This window comes from Leptonychotes weddellii, chromosome 7, assembly GCF_054177405.1.
Source record: "Leptonychotes weddellii isolate Sample4059 chromosome 7, ASM5417740v2, whole genome shotgun sequence".
Lineage (NCBI taxonomy): Eukaryota > Metazoa > Chordata > Mammalia > Carnivora > Phocidae > Leptonychotes > Leptonychotes weddellii.
The window spans coordinates 108,647,169-108,672,430 of NC_138375.1; the positions used below are offsets into that span (position 1 = coordinate 108,647,169).

General features: G+C 40.0%; 1 protein-coding gene and 1 pseudogene across 1 annotated transcript in view; one reads left to right on the forward strand and one right to left on the reverse strand.

Moving 5' to 3' along the window:
• LOC102733438 (rho GTPase-activating protein 26) overlaps positions 1-25,262 on the reverse strand; it is a 234,960-nt gene that overhangs the window by 205,693 nt on the left and 4,005 nt on the right. Inside the window, exon 3 of the mRNA XM_081825602.1 lies at positions 11,243-11,321. Coding sequence (XP_081681728.1) covers positions 11,243-11,321 — 79 coding nt within the window. The remainder of the gene's footprint in view (positions 1-11,242; positions 11,322-25,262) is intronic.
• On the forward strand, positions 9,734-10,130 carry LOC102733147 (large ribosomal subunit protein eL37-like; annotated as a pseudogene).

Here is a 25,262-nt window from a genome sequence, read left to right on the forward strand (position 1 = left end):
GCTACAGGCGGGAGGTCACGCTACGGAATGTCTATTAAGATATTACAGCCTCAAATGCCTTTAAACCAACAACTGCAACACAGATAATAAAGGAAGAATATATGATATGAGGAGTTAGGACAGAAGACAGAATGTTCAAAAGAAACAGATGTAAGAAAACCTACAAACACGAGGTTGAATGCATATCAGAAAGCCTTTGGAAGCAGATAGAAACGTAAGTGGTTTGATTGTGGAAAGGTATGAATTATTACCTAGATGGAGGGAGGATATTGATAACAGTCCCCAAATCCACCCCAAGATGGGAACAGAGATAGGATGGGATGCTGTCCCATTGGAGGATTTCAACTATCTTGACATCTACTGATGGTAATGTGCCTTTAAAAAGCCAAGCCGTTAAACTGATACAAGTTAAATGAAACTAAGATGTGACAAGTAAATGCAATATGTGATCCTGGATGAAATTCAAGAACCCTCCCCCCCAAAAAAAGATTATATGTATATATGTTATATATATATATATAGATTTATATATGTATATACGTATATATTTTGATATATTAGATTTAGATTTATATATGTATATATGTATATAGTTTGATATATTAGATTTATATATTTAATATATTAATTTGTATATTTATATATAATACGTATTTTATATATTTATATACAATATAAATATACATTTATATATTAGATTTATATATTTATATATTAGAGGTATTTATAGGAGAGTAAATATATATACATATTTAGAGTAAATTTAGTAGTAAATATATATATATCTCTCTCTCTCTAGAGTAGTATAGTATTATATATATATATAATTACTGGACAAGTGGTGAAATTTGAGATCTGTAAAATAGATAATAATATTTTATCAAAGTTAATTTCCTGGTTTGATCATTATACTGTAGTTATGTAAGATGTTAATATTTGGGCTATCTGGGTAGAGAGTACTGTGGAATTCTTTGTACTATTTTTCTCTTTTTGCAACATTTTTGTAAGTCTGAAGTGATTTTAAAATGAAAAGTTAAAAAATAAAAATGAGCTAATACATACATACACACACACACGCACAAGCCTCTGATAAATTCCTGACTTGCAAAAATGTCATCTTCCAGATGGAAGAAACAAAACCGTTAATTCTTACTTTGACCTTAATTCTAACTCAAATGACCAACTACATAATGACAGAAATCTTCAGAATTACAGACTTACTTATGCTAGCCTCTTCAGAGATTGGGCAGTAGTTAACCTAGGCCACAAAAATATAAATATATATTCCCCCCAAATATAAAATCATGTGTAATTAACAAAACTTGGAGGAAGCAAAATAGTGACTAACCCCTAGAAAAGGCATAGACAGTGGCAGGCTTCCTGTCCGTCTTCTCAGAGATGGATCCAGGTAGGAGGGCTGAAAGGAGCAACACCCATCAGCTACAGGGACAGGCACATCTGGGTCAGGGCCCTTGGGCTGAGAGCCCTTGCGGCTGTTAGAAACTGCAGCTCCTGTGGCTCCTTGAGAAGGGATGGGACATTTTCTACTCAGGAGTTAGAAGGACCTCGGTAAAAGCTGGCTAAGTCCAACAGATTGCTGACTGCTGTCAGAGTACACAGGTACAGAGAATCTTCAGGTTCCCGTTCAGTTTATGTAGCCTGGTGAACTAGAAGAACAGCTCAATTGCTTCTTGGCCTTTTGGCTAAGATCAAGTGTAGAAGAACAGCTCAGGTGAAACATAAGTCGCGCCCTTTGTTATTCACCACTCCAAAACTCAGCAACAGATGTGGGTTGCTAGAAAATAAGAGGTGCCATCAAGGATGAAGTGAAAAAGTCATAAAGAACACAAAAAAAGTCAGATTTCTACACTGGGCTTTAGAAAGCAGAACTAAGAAAAATGACAGGTGTATTCCCATGGCCGGAAATTTGAAAAAGGAATAATGATAATACTATATATAGCATGAATCGCATGCCATATAGTGTCTTATGTACCTTATATATATCACTGCATTAAAAAAGGTGAAATATGAATGGCTAAGAAACATGAAAAAAGATTTTCAACAATCTCATTAGTAATTTAAGAAAGGCAAATGAAAGCAACATACACTTTTCCACCATCAGATTGACACAGAAACACTCACACTTAAAATATACAGTATTGACAAAGGTTTGGAGAAAACAGGCACCTTCGTAACTGACTGGAGGCAGTATAATTAAGTAGTTTTTGGTGGAGAGAGTAATTTGTTAATATCTATTAAAATATTAAATGTGCCTACCATTTAACATGTAATTCCATTTGGTATGTATCCTGGACAAATGCTGAAATAGATAAACAGTGAAGTATGTACAAGGATTTCCATTCTATCATTCTGCACATTACAATCATGTGATGAAAAGCTGAGAACGGCCTATATGTCGAAGACTGAAGGTTTAATAATCTACAGGAAAGCTATACTATGTTGAAAATCCTACAAAACAGAAGAATTTGTTCCTAGATGTACAGGTACAGGAATAAATATGCAGAAAGTTCTTGAGGGATACACACTACACATTTAAGTCGAGAGAGGGACTTCTGCCTTCCATTATGGCTAGGGATGGAAGGTGCACAACCAAGTATCAGGATACAAGTGTAACTAAATGCCCATGACAAACGCCTCAAGCCTAGAAAGGTGGTAGTGTGTAGGTGAGGGCAAAAGGCTGAGATCTGAGGCTTGCAGACAATGCTGAAGGCAATCAAAAGGGACTTTATGTTTATGCTGAGACCAAAAAAGTGAACAAAGAAGTGAGAATATTAAACAGCAGATTTTTTTGGTGATCCATAAAAGGTAGGTGGGGAATTGCCAAGAACCAGCCTCAGTTAAGAACAAGTCACACAAAACCAACCATACTTTAATTTTCCTTAGGTTCATTCACATGATTATTTGACAAGTATGTACTGAACACCTCCTCTGAGCCAGACAGTATGCACAAAAGATATAAAAACAAACAAACAACAACAACAACAAAACCCTGACAATGCTCCTGCCCTGTTGAAGATGATAATCCAGCAGGGGGACGGATATGAATCAAATAACCAAACCAATCAATTTATTATTACAAGGTGAGACAAGGGCTTGGAAGTCAGGAATCAAGTGTCTCCAAAGAGCTTTGCAAAGAAATGGAGTCTGCAGACAGAATATAGGGGTCCAAGAACTTGGACGGTGGAGGAAATAAAATAAACCTCTTTTGCACTAGCCTTTAACTGAAATTTAACTGCATTTCCTTTAATATGAACAAGGGCAACAAACCACAGTGGTTGTGACTTTGCCACCAATAAAAATCACAGGTGTTTGCATATAACATTACTGCTGTTGCAGATAATCTGAATTATCATTTATAGCATTTATCAGACCTGCCCTTCCTTTTATTATATAATGTGGTAATAAAGAAGCATATATTTATATTCCAAGTGGTTTTAATATGTTGGTGGCTATTTCTATGTAATTTTTTTCCTTTTTAAAGGAATTTTATTTTATTTTATGCATTATTCTGAGAAACGGTCTTAAAAGCTTTACCTGATTGTCAAACGAATCCATGGCATAAAAAAGATTAATGATCACTCATCTAAATTCTGGTACAAGTCGATAGGTATGTATCTAAATGGACCACAAAATCAAGGAATTCAATTACTCTACACACATGGTCTCACATAATGAAAGCCCAAAAAATAAATTCCCCCCCAAAATAAAATAAAATAAAATAATTAAGTTATCCTCAACCCTTTAATTTTGACTCTAGTTGTTCAACAAATATTTGCTGAGTGCTTACTTTGTGCCAGCCACTACACAAGGCAATGGGGAAACAGCAGCAAACCAATTCTATTAAGGTGGCCTGTCCTCATCTTGGATCCTCATTGTCCATCAAAGTAATTGGTGGACAATCTATAAATGTTTGCTAAATGCTAAAAGAAGAATGCCTAAGAATGGAAGAAGTGCCACCAACATGTTATGAAGTCTTAACATTCAAGCAAAAATCTTCTGGCTATCATTCTATTCCTTGGGAAAGTTTCATCAACTCCCCAGCATAAAACCCAATTTCACCTGACTTTCTCTTTCCTCCCACTTTGTATCTCACATTGCTCAATTAAACGGTCTGACTTTTATGAGAAATTGCTCTTCGGAAGAACATCCAAACCAAAGGGAACAAAGACCAAGTGAACAGTATTCAATTCCTTTTAAGACTTGCACACATTGGTGTGATAATAATAAGTACTATTATGTATTCTACCTATATAAAAACATTCACAGGACTCAAAGAGGAAGCTTGCAGCCAGCTTCTTGATCCAGTAAGAGAAAAAGAAACACAAGCAAAATAATACAGCGGTCTAATCCAATTTCCTAGCAGCTTGCGGACAAGTGGGAGAAAAGGAAAACAAACCAGAGATCTCACCCTCAGACTCTTCACCTCACACTGTGATATTACAAAGAAAGCTCTCACAAAAGGGGCAGAACTATCCTTCCAAACCATCTCACCACTCATAAAGGAGTGAGAACTGCATCATCACACAAGAACTTAGCGATTTCACCCCACACCTTCTTAACCATTCAGACTCCTTTGATCACTTATTTTACCATGGAGAGGAAAATCTAAGCATTTGCAGTGAAATGGTGAGGTGAGCTTAGCATACAGCTGGGCTGATGAACTGCCAGGCCTGGGATGCATTATAGCAAAGGAGGCTACAGATTACTTCATAATCCTCCACTTGTAGACTTCAAGTTCAGCCTGACTGCTCAGTGAAATCACTTTTTCCATACTTGTGAAAGCAGTCCCTGCCTGCCCTCTTGTGAACCCAGGCAAGGTGACTTTAAATAAACTCTGTGCTCAAATGAGCCAAGTAATTTAGAAATGGAAGCAAAGAGAATCCAGTTATCCTACTATCTGCCCCCGTCTCCAAAAAGACAATAAGAACTAACTTTTAATGAGCACTTGGCCACATCCAGGACTTGGTGCCAATCACTTTATGTATATGTTGATCCTTACAAAACAATTTTGTGGGAAGATATTATTATTATCCCCATTTTGCTAGCAAAGAAACATGTTTGCAGGGACTAAGTCATTGTTAAGTCACTATTAGTGGTGAGTAGGGATTTAAACTCAGGCTGGCTGAGCCTACATTCTTTTTTTTTTTTTTTTTTAAAGTGGGCTCCACATGGAGCTTGGAGCCGACTGTGGGACTCTAACTCATGACCGTGATATCAAGAACTGAGCCAAGATCAAGAGTCAGACACTCAACCAACTGAGCCACCCAGAGCCTACACTACATTCTTAACCACCGTAACATTCTGCCTCTGATCCTAGAATCTGATCTTAACAGTAATCAATCTTACTTTTTCCTTTAAATACTCTAAACAGCTCTTTCAGGTATCAGGTGCAGAGCATAAAATGCAATGCAACTACTCATTTATTCTCTGAGTTCTTGAAGCACTTGGGGGTTAGAGTTTGGGCATAGCAAAAACAGTGAGAGAAGAGCACACTTTGTTAAGTCTCCAAGTCCACAGGACTAAAATAGAAGATTTCTTTAAAATGGAGGTAAGCAGAAGGAAGCCACATTGTCTTGTCCTCTCACTAGAGGAGTGGTTTTTCTTTAGTCTCTTCCTCTTTTCCCTTCAACCACTGTAGGAGCCACAACAAAGTAGCTCCACCTAAAAGGGAGGGTAAATACAATTCAACTACAGCTTCCTAATAATTCAGCAGTTATGTGTGTTGTAGTAAAAATAGCACAAAGCTGGAAGCTAGGAGACCTGGATTATCTACCCAAGATCAACCACTGACTGACCTTTTCAGGCACTGCTCCCTCATATAAATAAGGATGGACACTGGTCCACAACTAGGAGGTTCAGCTGTACGAAAAAGCCAGTATCTGGCCATTTCTGACCTACAAAGGTGTCAATTTCATAGTTCCAACTAACACATGGATTTACACACAATCTTTCATGCTATACCACCTGTTTCTTATCTTCCTAATCTAATTCTACATAATTCTGGCATCTGCCAACCTTCTAACCCCCTGGCTGTCAAAGGAGATTCAAGCAGTGATTCATTAGAGAAATATCTAATTTCATTGAAGACTCCTTAGAATATGAAAGAAGACTAGTACTTCTAAAATAAGGAAGTAATAGAAGCAGTTCCAGACAGACACCGCTAATCACAGCTAAGGGAATATATGGGAACAGAGTGTAAAGAGGCTGATACAGGCTCTGAGGCTCCAGGTTATCCTATTAGTCCCAGAGTTGCTAGGTCATCTTTCCATAGTGTGGAGAGAATAATAAATACTTCAGGTTGTGTGTGTGTGTGTGTGTGTGGCAGATGCTGTGTTGGTAATGGACAAGCAATGATGATGCTCCAGCTGTGGGCATTTGGACTGGGTTGCCCACAGTCTAGGTGGGAGGCAGGTAAGGACCAGGTAACAGAAGATTAAAATAAAAGCTTCTGTGGCTACAATGGTGAGTCTATAGCTTGTCAACCCAGATTTAACAGAAAGTCAGGAAAATCCAGCAGAATCATTTCAAAACTTTATCTTACTAACTAGCTTGTTGAGTTAAAAAAAAAAAAAGTTATATACTTACATCTGTATGCCTTTTATTTTATTTTCTTGCCCTATTGCTCTGGTTGTGATTCCAAACTATATTGAATAAAACTGTTAGAAGTGAACATCTTTGTCTTATTCCCATTCTTAGGGAGAAAGCATTTAGTCTTTCACAATTAAGTATAATGTCAGTGGTAAACTTGTGGTTTTCACTCTTGGCCAAGTATCAGAGAATAAAGCTCTTTGAATAGAAACTTAAATGGAATTTAGATATTGGAGTGGGGAGAAACTGTGTCACTTTTGCCTACCTCATGTCTCCCTGCCTCCTCATATAACAACGCTTTGATTTTTCCCTTAGGGGAAGCCAACATTCCCCCACCACCACAGTTCTAGCAGAGTGGGCAGGTGAGTCAGGTCTGGTCAAATCATCTATCCCACCCTCTGGTCCAAGTATTTAGTCCAAGAAAATTCAAATATGGGACTTCTTTAGAATTATTACATAAGGCTCTCTTTCCACTAGACTTATAGATTAGGGATCAACAAAGTATGACCCATGACTAAAATCTGGCTTCTACCTGTTTTTGTAAATAGTTTTACTGAAATATAGCAAGGGGCGCCTGGGTGGCTCAGCCATTAAGCGTCTGCCTTCGGCTCAAGTCATGATCCCTGGGTCCTAGGATCGAGCCCCACATCAGGTTCCCTGCTCAGCAGAAAGCCTGCTTCTCCCTCTCCCACTCCTCCTGCTCGTGTTCCCTCTCTCGCTGTGTCTCTTTCTGTCAAATAAATAAAATCTTTAAAAAGAAAGAAAGAAATATAGCCATACCCATTCATTTACACATTGTCTATGGCTGCTTTTGAGCTACAACAGCAAAGTTGAGTAGCTGCAATAGTGACCATAATGCTCCTAAAGCCTAAAATAATTACTATCTGGCCTATTAACAGAGTAAGTTTCCTGACTCTGTTCTTGATAATATAATGTAAGCCTGGAACAGTCTGAAAGCCTATCACCACTATCTGGAAAGAACCTACTAGAAATGACACCAACACAAAAGAAACCAACTCCAATATTATAGAAGTTTCTGGATTCAGATGGGCCAGAACTATTATACCCTAACTTTTTTTTTAAGTTCCATAAGCCAATAAATTCAGCTTTTTCTCAGGCCAGGCCAAGTATAAATGAGGCTTCCTTTCCTTCATTTGAATTCAAATTCGCAACATAGATAAAAACTATAATGCTCATTTCAGAACCACAACTCTAATTTCTTCCTCCATCATATATCCATGAACACCATAAAGATATTCAAAATTTCTTTTCAACTAGAAAGTCACTGAGCACTAAAAACTGTAATTTATATAACAATTAGCTAAAACAGTGTAAAATTAACTAATCAACTCCAAAATCAAACAGGCCTCATTTAGACTGTTTTTCCAACCAACCATCCTAAAGTGTTATTAAACGATAAAAGAACAAAAAGGATGCAAACCAGTTACCCGCCTCCAAAAAAAAAAAAAAAAGATGCAACACCGAATAATCATTCACAGAACAATTGAGCTCTAAGTACAAAAACAAAAGTTAGGTGCTGCCATTATAATCTCCCTGATACAAGGCTAATACTCCAAGACCAGTTAGGGAAACAGGTTTCTGCTTCCCTTACCAAAGCGAAAACTTCTAAGGGGATAGATTTAACTAATTAGGGAGAGTGTGATTAAAACTGGAGCTGCTAATTGTCTACTGGGTATGTATTTCCAAGAATGTTCCCTAGAGGCTCTAAGCAATGGGAGACAAAATTAAGCCTAATATTCCTGCCATTTGTGCAGTTATCAACTGTCTGTTTCTCTCTCTTCAGGAAACTTAAAAGTACACAGAGATGTGGTTCTCAATGCAAGCTATATGTTCCTGTGAGGAAATAATTTTTTATTATGTTTAGAAACAGAATTACTTTGTGTTTAAACTTGTTTTAATGTGTACATTCTGGAGCAAGGAGATGTTTCTTTCAACAGCATGCTTTCCATCTGAAGAAGCCAGATGTTAATCTGCAGGAAAACTCAAGTGGTTAGTAAGACCAATTACATACAGACAGAGAACAAATATCAAATGGTAGGGAGAGGGAGGAAGGGGAGGTTTAAAATGGAGTTGGTGAAGCAGTTGTAGAACTGCAGCTTACGGGGGGTGGGGAGACCCCAAAACAGTGGGGTTTTTATCCATTCCAAGAATAGTATGTCCTGACAAGATTTTTTCTTCCTGAGTACTTCTTCCCCTAGAATTGAAGAATCCTTCAAGAAACTCAGATAAAGTATTATAAAAAGGAAATGAGTGAGAATTCCTGAAGGCAATTTCACATTTCATCTCTATCAATGATAAAAACCAAACATGTCTAGGGCTTAACATGGGTTCAAATTCTACCTCTGCCACTGTGATGGAAACTGTCAACCACCCTACAGTCTTCTTTCTCTTCTTCTTCCTGGAAGTGACAAAATACCCAGTACTGGCTGAGCCCATGGCTGCCTATGTTCGACCTAGACTTCCCATCCTCCTCCGTAGACAGATGTGGCCACTGTAAGTATGTTAGGGCCAATGGAAATGATGTGTGCACCCTCTGGGTCCTGGATACTTTCATCTCCATTATCTGGTTGAAAAACAGCAATGACTAGTAGAGCAATCTGGAAAGTCATGGGTTGAGTATGGCAGAATGACCCTGCAAAGCACCGACTGCTCACTTCCAGGCTTGGAGAAATCAACTTCTATGTTATTTAAGCTACTACACTTTGGAGTCTCCTTGTTATGGCAACCTAACCCGCACCCTACCACTATAGTCACTTACTGTCTGTGCTACTCAGCCAAGTTATTGAACCTAAGTCTCACTTTCCTCAACTGTAAAATGGTAGTATTTTGTGATGTCTTAAGATTATACTTATTTAATAAGGTAGTAAGAAGAATAAATGGGTTAAGACATGTAATATGCCAAATCTGTGACTTAAAAACACAAAAGTGCTCAATTAAGGGTAGGTGATGGTAGCAAAGATAAAGGACAACTTAGGAAGTGGCTTTCAAAGGCTTCTGACAGCAAGCAGCTATTGTGCCCACAAAACCCTAATGGTAGAAATGTCTACCTGCTATATATATAGCAGATAGTGCCTTCTCTTCCAGCCTCTTTGGTCTTGGCTGCAGAAACCAGATGACAAAGGGGACGTCATCATTTGAAAAGCGCCATGTTAAGATGCACACGTTGTGTCCCCGCTGTGGCTCTAAGGCCTACCACCTTCAGAAGTTGACCTGTGACAAATGTGGCTATCCTGCCAAGTGGAAGAGAAAGTATAATGGAGTGCCAAGGCTAAAAGATGAAATACCACTGGGACTGGTCAAACAGGCACCTAAAAGTTGTCTACTGCAGATTCAGGCCTGGACTCTGTAAAGAAACACCACCTCAACCCAAGAAGGGAGCTGTGGCAGCGTCCAGTTCATCTTAAGGATTTCAACAATTAGTCACACAATAAATGTCCTGGTTAAAAAAAAAAAAAAGAATAGAAATGTGTATCTGCTTTGAGAGTGTCTATCAGTAACAATGTACTCAGAGAAAACAAGAGGTATCTTACATGTAGTGCAGAAGAATTAAGACTGAATAATGTTCAATTCGAATTTAGCTGTTCCAAACTCTTTAAGTGGTTCTTTAAATCTTGCTCTATGTTATTAAACGCTATCCAAACACTAGTTATTTGTTTCTGCTCAGTTGAAGGAATGGAGTTTCATGTTTATATACAAAATAGCTAAGTAGAAAGATACATTCATCAATATAGATCACCTAACCTGGGTAGGCTGAGAAAGAAACATACAAATGAACTGGAATCATCTATACTGGATACCCACCTCGATGCAAAGAGTTCTGTACTCAATGAAGGCTATGGCCTGATGGCCTTGCACACATTCTCCCCTCTGGATTGTGCCTTTGCAAGTGATAACTACTGGCCCTCTGACACTGTGGATTCTTTTTATCTTTTGTTTGTGGGACATGGGTAGAATGTACTCCTAGGATTTCTATAACCCTGATATCTGTTGAACACTGCAGTTGAGATCTTTGGCACCAGGGCCCTGATGTGAGTTTTACATGTCACAAGACGCAGAAAAACCATGAGACTACATCAACCAGCAAAGGCCAGCATTTCGAAAATGGGAGCACAGATCACACTACCAAGGCTTAAATCCTTCCATCTACACTGATAATGCCACTGTGTATAATGGGATGTGGGCTACTGTGGCAAGGGGAGGCTGAACCAGAAAAAAAACACAACATAATCTGTATACACTTTTATAATCATTTATCCTACTCAAATAGGTTTGAGATAACACTTTGCATCCTACTCCATGGACACATCAATATTCAGTAAGCCAGACTCTGCCTCCTCTAAGAGACCTAAGGACACTACAGTTGCCTTGGCCAAGGGGAGTATCACATAGCCTGAAAGGCCTGAAGGACTGAGAGGCCAAAGCTCAGGGACTGCAGCCACACAGAAGCAATATCACTATTGAAGAAAGTTAGTTCAAGAGTAAAAGATGCCCTCTGATACATTGGCCTTGAGAAACCAAGGCTTTAGATCAAGAGAAAAAATCACTGCACTTGGGAAGCAACAAACAACTCACAGTCTATATTTCTGTTCTACTTCCCTGAATTGTTACTTACAGGCTCCCGGCCATCCATGGCTTCCATCCAGAGCCTCCGGTCCTCTTCCGACAACGCCTGCATGGTGATAACCCCTGGCCTGTGGAGAAAGGAGGACACAGACATGAACCCAGTGCCACAGGTAGAGAGATCTTGACGAAGGTGAAACTTCAAGAAACACCCATACAACAGAGTGAGGGGTTGCTGGGATTCACAACACGAAGTCAGGCACACACACAGCTTTTCAGAGCTGCCTTCAAGTCTCAGAAAGCGAAGTCATCTCCTGAATGCCCCTCAGTAAACCCATCTCCCTCAGGGAGCTAGGAAAAAACACAGCAGACGTGAACAGGGTACGGCCAGGTCCATATGTGTTTCATTACCATACTGTTAAGGGACACAAATGATTAAAGTGATTCCTTTAGATCCTGTTTGTTTCTTGAGGCCTTATTCACTCCTATTCTCCAAAATGCCTAACAGAGAATTTTACTCACAGTAGGATTGCAATTCATACATATTGAAGTGAACAGAATTACTGGACTCAAGATTAAAAAGAGGTGAAACAACCAAGTTGGTGTGACCCTGGTCTCCTAACCTCTAAGCTAAGGCTTCTAAACTCCTTCTGACATGGAGATATTTTATGAAGGTAACTGGCTTTGTAATTATATTAAATGTATGTCATTTTTTAAGTGAATACTTGTCATGTCAGGTAATAAGTTCTTTACATGCATTACTTCTTTTCACCCTCTCATTGAAATCTGCTTGCTCTTTCTAACTGAACACAAACCCTCCAGAAAGCTTGCACACAATACCAAATGGTATTTGTTGAGTTCCCCTTACAGATGGCATTCTACAAATAGAGACTTGAGCCATGAAAATGTCCTTGGGAGATGGGGCTAAAAGCCCTCTGTGCTCACTAAAGCAGGAGTTCTTAGGGTCCACAGATGGGTCCAAGGGAGTCTATAAACCACACTTCCATCTCCAAATGTATATATATTTTTCTGTATTAACAGTTCAACCTCACTCATTATCAAAAAAGACTGCAACCCTCAAAAAGTTAAGAACTACTGATTTAAATCCTCATCTTTAAAGTTTGAGAAAGCCTAAAAGGAATTAAGAGGTCCATCGAGCAAGAATGAAGTCCTATTGCCATCTGAGTCTGTGGTACCATTAATGATCCCAGAACAGTATGGTAATGAAACACATATGGGCCTGGCCATACCCTGTTCAGCAAGAGTCTATTCATTCTGACCCATATATAATCACTGGTCCTGACTTATTTCCACAGTTCCATTGAATATGCTAGATCTATTCATGTTGAACGTATTTTAAATATTACATCTGCTTCTTTTCATTGATTATCCCTCAATATCCTTTAAGGAAAAACATTTCCAAAGACGTAAGCATGTAAGTACAAGGGGTTTGGGGACTCAAGGGGCACTGGGGTGTGGTGTAAGTGTGTATGCATGTGTTGTGTGTATGTACGGGTGGAGGTGGACAATAGTGGTGGTAGCTGGGTATGCGGGTGGATGAGTGAAGGTGTTGAGTCTGAGGACATTAATTCCCCAGAGGCAGTCCTTCCTGTGAAGGCCATCCTGAGCAGTGGCACCCTAACACAGAGAGGACTCAGAAAATACAGTAAGCCTTTTCTCCACAGCCCCTGCCAGGGCCCTCCCTCCTCTTCTCAGAAATTCTCATTCTCAGATCCAAATGCCCATTTCCCACCATGAGCCCATTCAGTGCACCAGACCCACTGTCTGCAGACTACTGGCAGTCATGGCTCTACAGAGCTGATCCTTGGCTTGCAGGCATGGCAGACTGATTCTACTCTTCAACCTCAAGCGCAATGATTTAATGGCTTAGAGAAAAAAGTCTATGAACCTGCAGTCCCACTGCACAACTCTCAAGTCCCTGGACCTGAATCTTTGAGTGTTGCTCAAAGTGTTGTGCCTGGACCACCAGCTTCAGAATCAGGCATTCCCTTAAAATGGAGATTCTCAACCTGAAACCACCTTACTGAATCTGAATTTCTGGGCTGGGCCTGGGAACTTGGATTTTAACCAACTCCCCAGGTGATCCTGATGCACAGTTAGGTCTGAGACCCACTGCCCTGGGATGCCCACAGGCCCCCACCCTTTCCTTCCTGTCCCCCCACACTAAAGAGCAAAGACACTCTCCGGTATACACTAGGGTCAAGCAGCCAACAAGTCTCCAGTTCATTTCCTGCTAGGTGCTCACCAGCAAACAGTGAGACCAAAATAGTTGCCTAGCATACCAAGATTTTAGGGACCCTGCAGATGTCACATCAACTTCATGGCACACAGTGTGAGATTTCCACCCAGAGCCACAAAGAGGAAGTTCAGACAAACTCAGAGGCCACTTGGCCTTAGTAACCAGGAAAGTCAACAGGATTTGTTTTCATTTCAAGAAGAAATATCAAAATGTAAGTTCTTTTCCACATGTGGTTTTGTTCCCCTTTTTTGTAGGAGGGGGTAGTACAGAACTGAATAAAGTGGATTTAATATGCTTAGTTCTAATCCTGCCACCCCTCCCCACCAAGTTCAGGTAATTTTCTCTCAGTCTCATGTACGTATATCTGGATCACAGTACTATCCTTTCTAGGCATCTAGAAAACACTCCTTCGGCTCCAAGTTTCTGTTCCTTCATTACAATTTAAACTGTAATTACATAAATCTCTTATGTGTGAATTTCCAAGAACCAAGGTGAAAGAGTCAACTTTATTTTGGAATCAAGCAGTAAGTTTCTTTCCATATTCCCCCTCCCTATGTCCCTATTAGCCACCGTTCCTCAAAACAAAATAAAGCAAGCAAAACTCCCTATGACCCTGTACTTTCCATGTCAGTCCCTATAAGACAGCATACTTTTCTAGGTGCATCAGCTTAGTTCATGTTTTATTTTTTTTTATTTTTATTTTTTTTAAAGATTTTATTTATTTATTTGACAGAGAAAGACACAGTGAGAGAGGGAACACAAACGGGGAGTGGGAGAGGGAGAAGCAGACTCCCTGCCGAGCAGGGAGCCCGATGCGGGACTCGATCCCGGGACTCCAGGATCATGACCTGAGCCGAAGGCAGTCGCTTAACCAACTGAGCCACCCAGGCGCCCCAGCTTAGTTCATGTTTTAAATGCATCTAGCTTTTCATAACAAAAATGGAGAGGAGGAAAGAGAAACAGAACTCTCCAGAGGGGGGTGTGCAATGAAAAAGGGAAAATATAAAACAATGAAAGAGAACTGGAGTAAATGAGCTCTCTCCAGCTCTACAAAGAATCATGATACTATCAAACATCATAATGGAATAAAAACTATAATAATAATAACCTAGGAGGGTATGTCAGATACTGTGCTAAGCACTATATATAAATTAATTCATTTAATCCTGACAACTACATCATGAGGTAGGTACACTCTCATTATCCCATTGGGCAGATAACAAAAAAAACAAGGCTCAACTAGGTTAAGTACCTTGTCCACAGTCACAGAGCCAGGATCTCAACCCAGCAGTCTATTGCTTCATCCTTGCAAACAAGACCACAGCAAATGTGAAGGTGCCCTAGTCCACAGAGAGCAGATATTGAACACCCAAGTTCTCTGCCATCAAAAAGGACCAGGCCCTCCTCTAACTACCACAGAGAGTTCCTGCATGGTATCAAATAAGATCAAACAATAAAGGGCTCTGTAAAGCCTAAAGTGTTTCATAAATATGATCACAACCAGAACACCATTCAAACAGCCAATCCAAAAAAGAATATGATGATGTCCAGTGTGACTATGGCTCACTTTCTACAGCAGTGGTTCTCCACATTTTTTCTGCCTCAAAATACTCAAGACATGGAAAGGTGATGAGTTTTTTAAAAAAACACTAATCATGGGGGCGCCTGAGTGGCTCAGTCTGTTAAGCATCTGCCTTCAGCTCAGGGTCCTGAGATCAGGCTCCCTGCTCAGTGGAGAGTCTGCTTCCCCCTCTCCCACTGCTCCTCCCCCCACCCATGCTCTCTCTCAGACAAATAAGTAAAATCTTTAAAAAAATAAAATTTGAAAGAAAGCAGTAATCATAAAGAAAAAATATAAGGAAATTAGGCTTCACCAAAATGAATAATTTTCATTCATAAAAAGGTACCATTAAAAGAGTGAAAAGGCAAACTACAGAGAAAGAGAAGACGTTGTAGTTTATATCTCCAGTGAGACTCTTAACCAGAATATGTAAAGAATGCCAACAAATAAGAAAAAAATGAACCTAATTAATAAAATGGATAAAAGACATGAATAGGTGCTTCATGAAGGACACACAAATGGCCAACAAACATAAGAAACAGGGCCCAACATGATGTCTCTTCAAGGAAATGCAAATGAAACCACAATGAAATAGAACAAACACCCATTAAATGGACAGCATTCCGAAGACCACTAATACCAAGTACTGGCAAGAATGCGGAGCTAGTGGAACTCTCATACACTGCTAGAAACAGAACTGATAACACCATTTTGACGTTATCTACTAAAACTAAACATATACCTCACCTGCTGCATGACCTAGCAATTCTACCTCTATGCATACATCCAAGAGAAATGAGTGCAGATGTCCATCAAAAGACACATTCAAGAATGCTGTTTTATTCTTAACGGCCAAGCTTTACAACAAAAAACTCAAATGTCCATCTACGAGAATAAATTATTTATATTTGAAATAATGAAAGAAAGAATCCAGACACAAACTACTAACAGTATGAGTCCACTGATACCATGTTCAAACACTAGTCCAAGTCATCTATGGTGACAGAATTCAGAACAGTGATTTCATCTTGGGGAACAGGTATGATGATGACTGGAAGGAAACCTCCCCAGGTAACAGCAATGTTCTATAACCTGATCTGGGTGATTATAGGTACAGGGGTTGGGGGGTAGTCATAAAGATATAGACTTAAGATTTGTGCATCTTACTGTGATTACACCTCAATTAAAAAAAAAAAAAAGCCTTTTAAATACCGAAGAGATAGGCCTTGTCATCAGTAACTTAGGCTCACTAGTTATCCTGACGCTGGTGCTTCGTAGCCGTGTAAGGGCCTAGTGGACAAGTAGCTGAACTACTCTATACTCTTCTTTACGATGCAGATTTAAACAGTACCTACTTCAAGGAGTCACTGTGAAGGTTAAATGAGATATTTATGAAGTGTTTCAAAGTGTCAGACACACTGTAAATGCTCCAAAAATTAGTTGTTATCACTGGGGCAAATGGAGGGGGTTGGTGGAGGGAAAAAGATGGCAAGTGTGCAGGAGGATCAAAATTATGGAGGAAGAAGGGCAGGTGTATGTAGTTTACAAAGGAAAAGAAACCAGCCACAGGTGCTTCTGGTACACATGACCCCACCCCCGACACACTCACACACAGCACTGAAAATCACACGTCTACCACAGAGGGAGCCAGGCCAGGGGCTGCACTGACACACAGGCCCTGACATCATGTCCATTTCCCTTTTCCTCCTGAGTAGAGCATCAAAGTGGCCCACTTCCCCCTTTTGGAATTAATGTCGGATAACTGACGACAAACAAGGGGTCTTTAGCAAATTCCAGATGATTTGCCAAGGAGCCCACTAGTTGGGAGAAGTAACAAAGGACGTGCAATCCTTTCTAGAGCTCAATCCTAAGATACAACGTAAGATACGGCACCTCATTTTGACTCTGAATAAATCCTTGGTTAGTGCTGTTACCTTTATCAGCTTTAGAACCGTGAACAAGTATCTGCAATTTTCTCTAAGCTGACACTCCACCTCTCACACGATAGGGGAGGAGATGCAGTAAATTACTCATCTGTCACAGGGTAAACTGCACCCCAGTACCATATCCCCTTGAACTGTGGCCTCCAGAAAGAGCCCATGGAAAACAGTGCACCCTGTATGCCACATCCAGGAGTGGGGACCACCGATGTCAGCTCACAGCCTCCTCAGCAGCAGAGAGCAAGCAGAATCACAACCAGCCCTGACTCCAGGGCCACTCCACAGCTTTCCTGCTCTAATCTTATTCCTGAATCTGAGTCAACAATAGTGATCTCAGTGGCTTGGCAACTCCACCACTTCCCACTGCACAAGGAAATGCTGTTGCTGACTCCACCCCACTGAAACAAACACTCACAATCTAACAGTACCATTCTTTCTAAATCAACCGCAAAGATCCAAAGATCTGGGGGTTACTCATTCATAAGACTCTAAGTCTTCTGTTGGCAAGAGTTCATCGTCCAGCTTCCAACCGCACGACAGCATATGTAAGAGTCAAGTTATGCTTATATAGGAAGACGGGATGGTGCAGGCTTGGAGAACAGGCTGCCATCCACAGCGGAAAAGAGCCACACAAGTGTGGGGGACAGGAATTGGTCCTTTGCTTCTAAAATGCTACTGGGAAAACAGGTTCCCAACCATTACTAGGGTTCGAGGTTCAGGACATCTTCATTTACACAAAGATATGGCCAAACTCATGCCAAATAATCTTAGAGAATGACATTGCTTTCTTGTCTATGAGATTACAGACTCAAACGTCTAAAGAGAACAGCAAGTAAGCAAAATGAGTGAAACTGAATAAAAAGATTATTTATTGCCCCAAGGAAAATAGGTGCAGTGTCATTTTCCTTATAACATGCAGTCCTTTATTTTTTCTTTTGCACATTTACTTTTTGATAGTCATAGGAACAAAAGAGGACTTCCCCTCTATGGGAAAAATAACGGTGCAAGGGCAAGGCAAAGCGGTGGCGGTCACCTGTCATCAAAGTGAAACAACAGGGCATGGTGGGGACTGCAGCAAAGTGGAGAGTATATGGCCCACTTAAAGGAGGCACCCACTCCTCAGCTCTGTAAACAGCTGGCACAGGGGGAGGGGGGATTTACAGATTTTTCCAACTTCAGCATGTTGGTTCAAACACTACTCCAGCCAAACCAAACATGTCTGTGGACCGCCAGTTTGCAACTTCTAGTGTCTGTGTCTGTCTCTGCCTGAGCTCCACCCCAAGTTATGGTGGCATATTAAAAAGTCATCTGATGCATTAGAACCAACAGCGATGCATATTTGTATTCTTGATTCACCTCACAGCCAAATTCAGCAGAGCATCTCCAGCTCTTCAAAAAAGGAGGAACGTGGGCTACTTCCCCTTTTTTCCCAATACTCAGGAGCCAGTGTCATCACTGGAGGGCAACATCAATCTACGCAGAGATAAAAAGTTATGAGTATGCACAACTCTACAGCACCGAGACAATGATCCAGTGAAGGTCCTTGTGCATTACACATCCTTCCGCATGAAAAGGATGTGAGTAGGCTGTAGGTAAGAGACAGAGAAACTGAGAGAGAAACGAGAAGTTGCAAACTAGTGGCCCATTAACTGTGACTAATATTTACTGAGTATTTAAAATGTGCCAAGCACTGTGCTAAGGACTTTACTTGCCTTATCGTTTATTCTTCAAAATAACCTTATAAAGTAGGTATTATCATTATACCTCTTTAAAAAACTTGCAAAATGTCATACCACTAGTAAGTAGCAAAGTGTCAACTTGAACCCAGTCTGCTGACTCTGAAGCAAAGCCCATATATAAGCACAATACTGTACTGCCCCCATGTGCATGCAGTGTATGGGCCCTGGGATCCATGGTGACCAGCTCCTTAAGCCTTAAGGGGAGGGAAGGAGAAAGAGGAAGCATAGCTTGTGCGCACTCGCTCGCTCTCTCTCTCTCTCTCACACACACACACACACACACACACACACACACACACACACCTTAACAAGTTTTCAGAAGCAGGGTTCTCATCAATTTAGAAAGGATCTGATCCTAATAATGAATAAATTATAACATATTACAGCCTACAGCATTAACCTCTTGAGAGGAAAGGTCCTAAAATAATGAGCACCATAGCAGTAATGATACTCTCAAGAGTAAATATTGCCAATCATATCAAATAATTTCCCACATTTTTATTTTAAAGGAAAGTGCTGTCGTAAAACACCAGGAAGCCCAAATAAAGAAATCTTTGGCACATGAAGCTGCATTATCCTTAAAGAAACATATACTGAGTGCCTACTATGGGCCAGCCATGACGCTAGGTACCGGGAACACAGGAGTGAGCAAATTTTAACACAGCAGCAGCCGGAGACAGCATTATTAATTGCCAAAATGAGCAAAACTCAGGGAGAACAAAAATACTTGTTACTACCATTGATAACAAACTGGAAAAATTGTCTAATTCAAGAAATGTATTAGTTCATGTATCAATTTTTTATTTTTACTAGTCTAGCTCATAGTGAATAGAAATGTAAGTAAGTGGAGTTTACTGATGGACTCGTTTCCTCTCTTAAGATTTTATTTAACAGCAACGCTTTGGTTTAGATTTTTTAAAAAGCTCATTTAATACTTAGAAGTTGGCTACTAAACTGGCATTCACCATGAGCAAAACAAATTTCAGTGTGCAGACCAAGGAGTACAAATAAGGTCGCCCCAGTCCCCCTCCGTAAAATCCATGAGCCACCACGTACCATTCTTACTTAAACCAGAGTCAAAGAGTAAACACTCTCTCAGTTAATTTACAAAAAAGAAGAGGAAGAAGACCACTCGATGACAAGTTCAAACTGCATGAATATTTAAGATTCCAAGAACTTTTCAACTGGCTTATTTTACAGAGAGCCAAGAAGCAACCCAGAAAGCACAATACTTCCCCCTCCCCCCAGTTTACCCCTACCCAAGTATGGAAGTTAGAGCAGAACACCCTCTGAGGAAGGAAAAGCCATTTCCTGTGTGAAATGTCAGTGATACTGAGACCAGCACTGTAATCCAACCACCAGGAAGGCAAAATCAAATATTATTTCAAACCAGGGGCGAGAAGGGGAGGGGCGGAGAGGGGAAGTCTGAAACCAGGAAAAAGAGATTCATCTGTTGCAAAAGATAAAGGCACCCCGCCCCAAGAGGGAAAGGCTGGTCTGCCCGTTGCTCAGCACACATCAGACAGCCAAAATCACACATCTGTTTTCTTCACCATCTGAAATAAGCCGTCCCTGAAGCAAAGAGCCTGACACTTTTCATTTAGAAAGCAAGGTAAAATGTAATGTTTAAACAGAGGCTTGATTAACTGAGCATGCTTGCTTTTACAGGGAAGCGGGTATGAAATGATCCATCACAAAAGGGTGAGAGGAAGGAATTTCTAGACAAAGAATTAATCATTTAGAATACCTTTTCTTTAAAGAGTAATTCACCATCATTTCTTGTCTAGCGCACAAACACAACCCCCCCACACACACTGACTCCTAATTGTTGACATATAAAGGACAGCTGATTTTCAACTAGACCTTCTTAATAGTTACTAATAAATATACAAAACTGCCATCTAGAGGTTGAGCACTGCAGCAAGTCTGTTATATAATGTGATCCTTTTTGGAAAATACATACCATCCTACACTCACACAACCTCACCAACACATACAAACAAGTGCATACACACATGACACATACCAAATCAGAAGCAACAGTATTATTTTAACTTGGTACAGTTCCCTTTTGAGACGATAAATCATAAAGAAAGGCATAAAACTTTTTATCTTATATAGGAAATACATACAAATAGTGTGTTACCACATACATAATTTGAAAACGGAACATTCCCCTAGCAGCCCTTTTGCACATATACATTTAATGCACCTGTATTCACTCTTAGTTTACAGAGGACTTGAAAAATCATTACACTATAGGAAAAGGAACAACATCAAAAAGGAAAAAAACAGGTTCAAAGAAACATCCACCAAAGCAAAGGTTCAACATAAGAACAATGAATTCCCAGGTACTGGGGTAGAGACAAAAAATTCAAAAGCACAACTTTCTCCAACACAGGACTGCATCAGGAAGGAGTATTATCATATTCCATCTTCAAAACAATCCTGCAAGGGAGGTATGATTAGCCCTTGCCCAGAGTCGCACAGACTCTCAGATCTTCGTAAATCTTCCAAGCCTCCACTATTCTTACTTTAACCAACCCTTCATTTTCGTGGAATTTTTTTCACCCCACCTATACTGGAATGCAGATTATCTGAGTATTTGCTCAAGTTTTAATTTAGATAACATCCAACATGTTAAGCTCCTGTAGTATCTTACAAAATAGTTCACCAAAGTCCCAAAGAACAAATAGTCTAACTCAAAAATTACATGTCCATAAGAAACAAAATAAACAACCACATGCACAAGGTACTGTATTATAAACTGTAGAAAATGATGTTATCATGCCTCTGGAAGCAAATGACCAGACACAAATTTAGAGTTGAACAGAGGTATACAGAACATACCTAATTCAACAACCAGCCAACCACTACCACGAAAAGCTCATACACTGTGCAATGCACAGGACATACAGTGGGACGACAGAAGAGTTGATGGTGGGTGTGGCACATCAGGTTGGTGTTGGTCAGAGGAAAAGCCGTCTTTCTTTACCTATTCATGGGAAGTTTGCACTAGGAGGACTTCAGGTTTAGTTTGAAAGCAAAGTGAGGTGACAGCTTTTAAGAAGGAAAGCCCAGTAGATTCATAGCGTTTCATTAAACTTTCAGTCTCCACTGTTGGTAAAATCTGTGGCATGTAGTTATGCTTCATCAATGAGGGAGGGAGGGAAGGAGAGAAGGAATGGATTCAGAGTATTCCAGTCATGCCATCAATCTCTGTAAGAACAGAAGGATTAAGTCCCTGTGTTTGTTACATTTGTCCTACGGTTTTCTGGTACTCCAAGTTTGCTGAAACACTCAACATCGCAGTTTATACTTTAGTTGCATGAGTGCGTATGTGTATGCGTTTGTGTCTGCTCATTCTAAAATCAAAAGCAAACTCCGTGAAGGTGAAGACTATTGCTTGTCTTGGCCCCCATGCCAATGCCGGGAATGGGGCGTGTAGTACTCCAAGTAACGTCTTCAAATGTATGGACTTCTGTTGGAGTCAGCTAGTCCTGGAAAAAATAAAGCATTCTAATTGTTTCCTTTCCCCAAGTATAAACACCACCCCTCAAGAGACTACATTGATTCAGTGCATCAAAACGAAGCCTTTTATTTCTATTATTTTCCATATGGTTTAGTGGCTCCTCCTGGAAAACATATGGAAGAAAATATCCATGTGTCACATCTGTGAGAAATTTCTTTAAACAAATCCAGAGATGCTGGGAGAAGACTGCCACCATGATCCTTTAGCTTGAACAAATATTTTCTCTATTTCTGCTCATTAATTTCCATAGGATGCTGCATGGTGGAGTTAATTATTCAGAGTGACTGAAGAGAGGCACCGATTGGCAAGTATCAGTAACTCACATACCACTACCACTAATAGCTACTTTTAGATGGAATCCCATTTCTACCCATGAATTTTACATTGAACTCCCTCAAAAAAGGGTGACATACTTTAAGGAAAAAAATGATAAATCTAGTCTTTATTCAATTAACCAATATAAAATATAAACCTTCAAGTGCTCGGTACTATGGCAAGGTAATACAAAAACACCAAAGAATGCTTCTGTATTAAGACATAAGAAAGAATGATTTTTTTTTTTTAAGCTAAAGGAAGCTTAGGCTACCATCAAGAGTATCCAGAGTAACATAGTTTATGTCAACACAAACTATCAGCACAACAGCACAAACATATGCTGTTTGTGAAGTGAGGCTTCTTGCCAATGGGATTTTTCAACAAATGTGTGCTGGCCCATCCATCTAAACGGCTCTTGGGGGTACAGCTGCAGCTATTACTGGTTTAACCAAGTACCACAAACTGATTGACAGCAACAACAGAAATTTAGCATCTCACAGGTCTAGAAGCTGTGAAGTTCAAGAGCAAGCAGTTAGCAGGGTGGGTTCCCTTTGAGTATGTGAAGGAGAATCCTTTCCATGCCTCTGCCCTAGCTTCTGGGGGTTTACTGGCCGTCTTTGGTATTCTTTGGCTTGAAGACACATCACCACTATCTCTGCCTTCATGTTCACATGGGTACATATCTACTTGGTATCCAAATTACCCCTTTTTATAAGGACATCAGTCATAGTGGATTAGGGCCTACCCTCATGACCTAATTTTAACTGGATGACCTCTGTAAAGACCCTGTTTCCAAATAATATTGATTTTTAGATACTGGGGATTAGAGCTTCAAGATATGAATTGAGGGATACACAATTCAACTCTTAAACATCTTCTCAGAAAGTAAAAAAATATTCCTCTTTGTACCATATTGCGGCAACATCCTACAACTACTCCAAGTTGTACACACTCATTTAAAGCCCTATAATAGTCTTAATGCTAGAGTCCTGAAAGTGAATTTAAAAACAAAAACAGAAGGTAAATTCAAAGCAGTATCACATTGATTTAATGGACATGATATCTTGACCTAAACAACTTTTCACTTTGGAATTGAAGAAAGACACCAGAGTTTCTACTAACGTTAACTTTTCAATGTTGGTAACAATAAAACCCTTTTGAAGGAAAGCCAAAGACATGAAAACATCAGCCTGTGACATATTTACTCAGAATAGTCCAGTGGTCTTCAACAAATCCTCGGGTCTGAACCTCCCCCCAAAACTAGTTCTGAGAAAAGGAATCAAAGAAAGGCACTAGAGAATAAGGGACAGATAAGATGATTATGTGGAATTAGGTAATTATGTAAAGTTACTATAGAAGGGTGTAAGATACTGAGAAGAGACTATAGGCCTAGTAGAGATATCAAAAGAAAAGCAATTAGATACAAGAATTAAAAGTAGATTTCTGAAATGTATTCAGTTTACAGAGAACCTCGGACACAAAATTCAAGAACTATGGATCTAAATCCCATACCTCTGAATTAACAGTTAATTTGATTTCCAGCTTGTTCATGGGTCAAAGAGTCACAGCACTTCTTCCTTTAGAATGTAAATGTCAGAGATTAACCCCTTTTCATCAGGATTTCAGGAGGAACAAATAAACAGCAATGCATTGGGATACAATGAAATCAACTGATAAATGACACTGTTGCTTTCTGACTCATGCTAGTCTACCTAGAGAAACAGAAATGAGTGTCACCTTAAAAATAAAAGGGAGAAGAGGTGTACCCGCCAAAAATAGCATTCATGGGACACCTGTATGCGACGTGCCTGGTGTCTGTGCTCTATCTGCATTGCCTCTTTAAACTGTTAGCCACGTGAGGATTTTCTGGAAGTCACAAGGCAGTAAATATAAGAACAGAAGCTAGCTTGCAGCGTTAGTTCATCCATTTGTTTATGATGCCACGTGCAAGTGATTACAGTGAGAAAGCACTTCTCAGATTTCACATCCAGCAAGCTGAACACTCAATGGTATCTCTGAAACCCAAGTACCGACAGTGCTGGGCTTAACGCTGGAAACGTTTCTAACATATCCTCAGTTTTGAGGCAGCAAGGTGCCCTGTAGTGAGCGCCCATGCACCTCAGTTCAAATCCCTCCTGAGCCCGGGGGAAGACTCACACCTCTGAACTACAGATTCCTCACCAGTAACGTGGATTAATTGGAGCAGAATCCTCCTTGGACTGTAGTGAGGATAACATGAGAATGTATGAACAGCTTTCAGCTTCTAGAAAGTGTTCCCCTCCTGCTGCTTCCCTCACCCCTCCTCCACCTTTAACTTAAGTGAGTTTTACGATGGTTTCTGCTGTTGCTTTTTTCCTGGTCATCTGTTATCAGAGGCTGGAAATCACCTTTTCTACTAGCTATACTCTTCTCCATGTGGGTTAAGAACTAAGCTCCTTCCTAAAGAAGCCTCAGTTTTTTGAGTTTGTTTTACTGTTGTTCCTTGTTACAATGTTTTTAATAAGGAAACATTTTTATACTCTGAAAAATCTGTATTGTGATAGGCATGGTGTTTAATGCACCAATTATTAGTGAGAATAAAAGACAAATGAAGAGCCTGTTCCAAAAGTGAACTTCAGAGCCTCCCTCCAGGAAAGTCAGACGGACTGTGTAGGTCTGGGGCAGGGCCAAGAAGTTGTAGTTCTAACAAGCACCCCTGTGGATGCTGAGTACAGGTGGTTCTCAC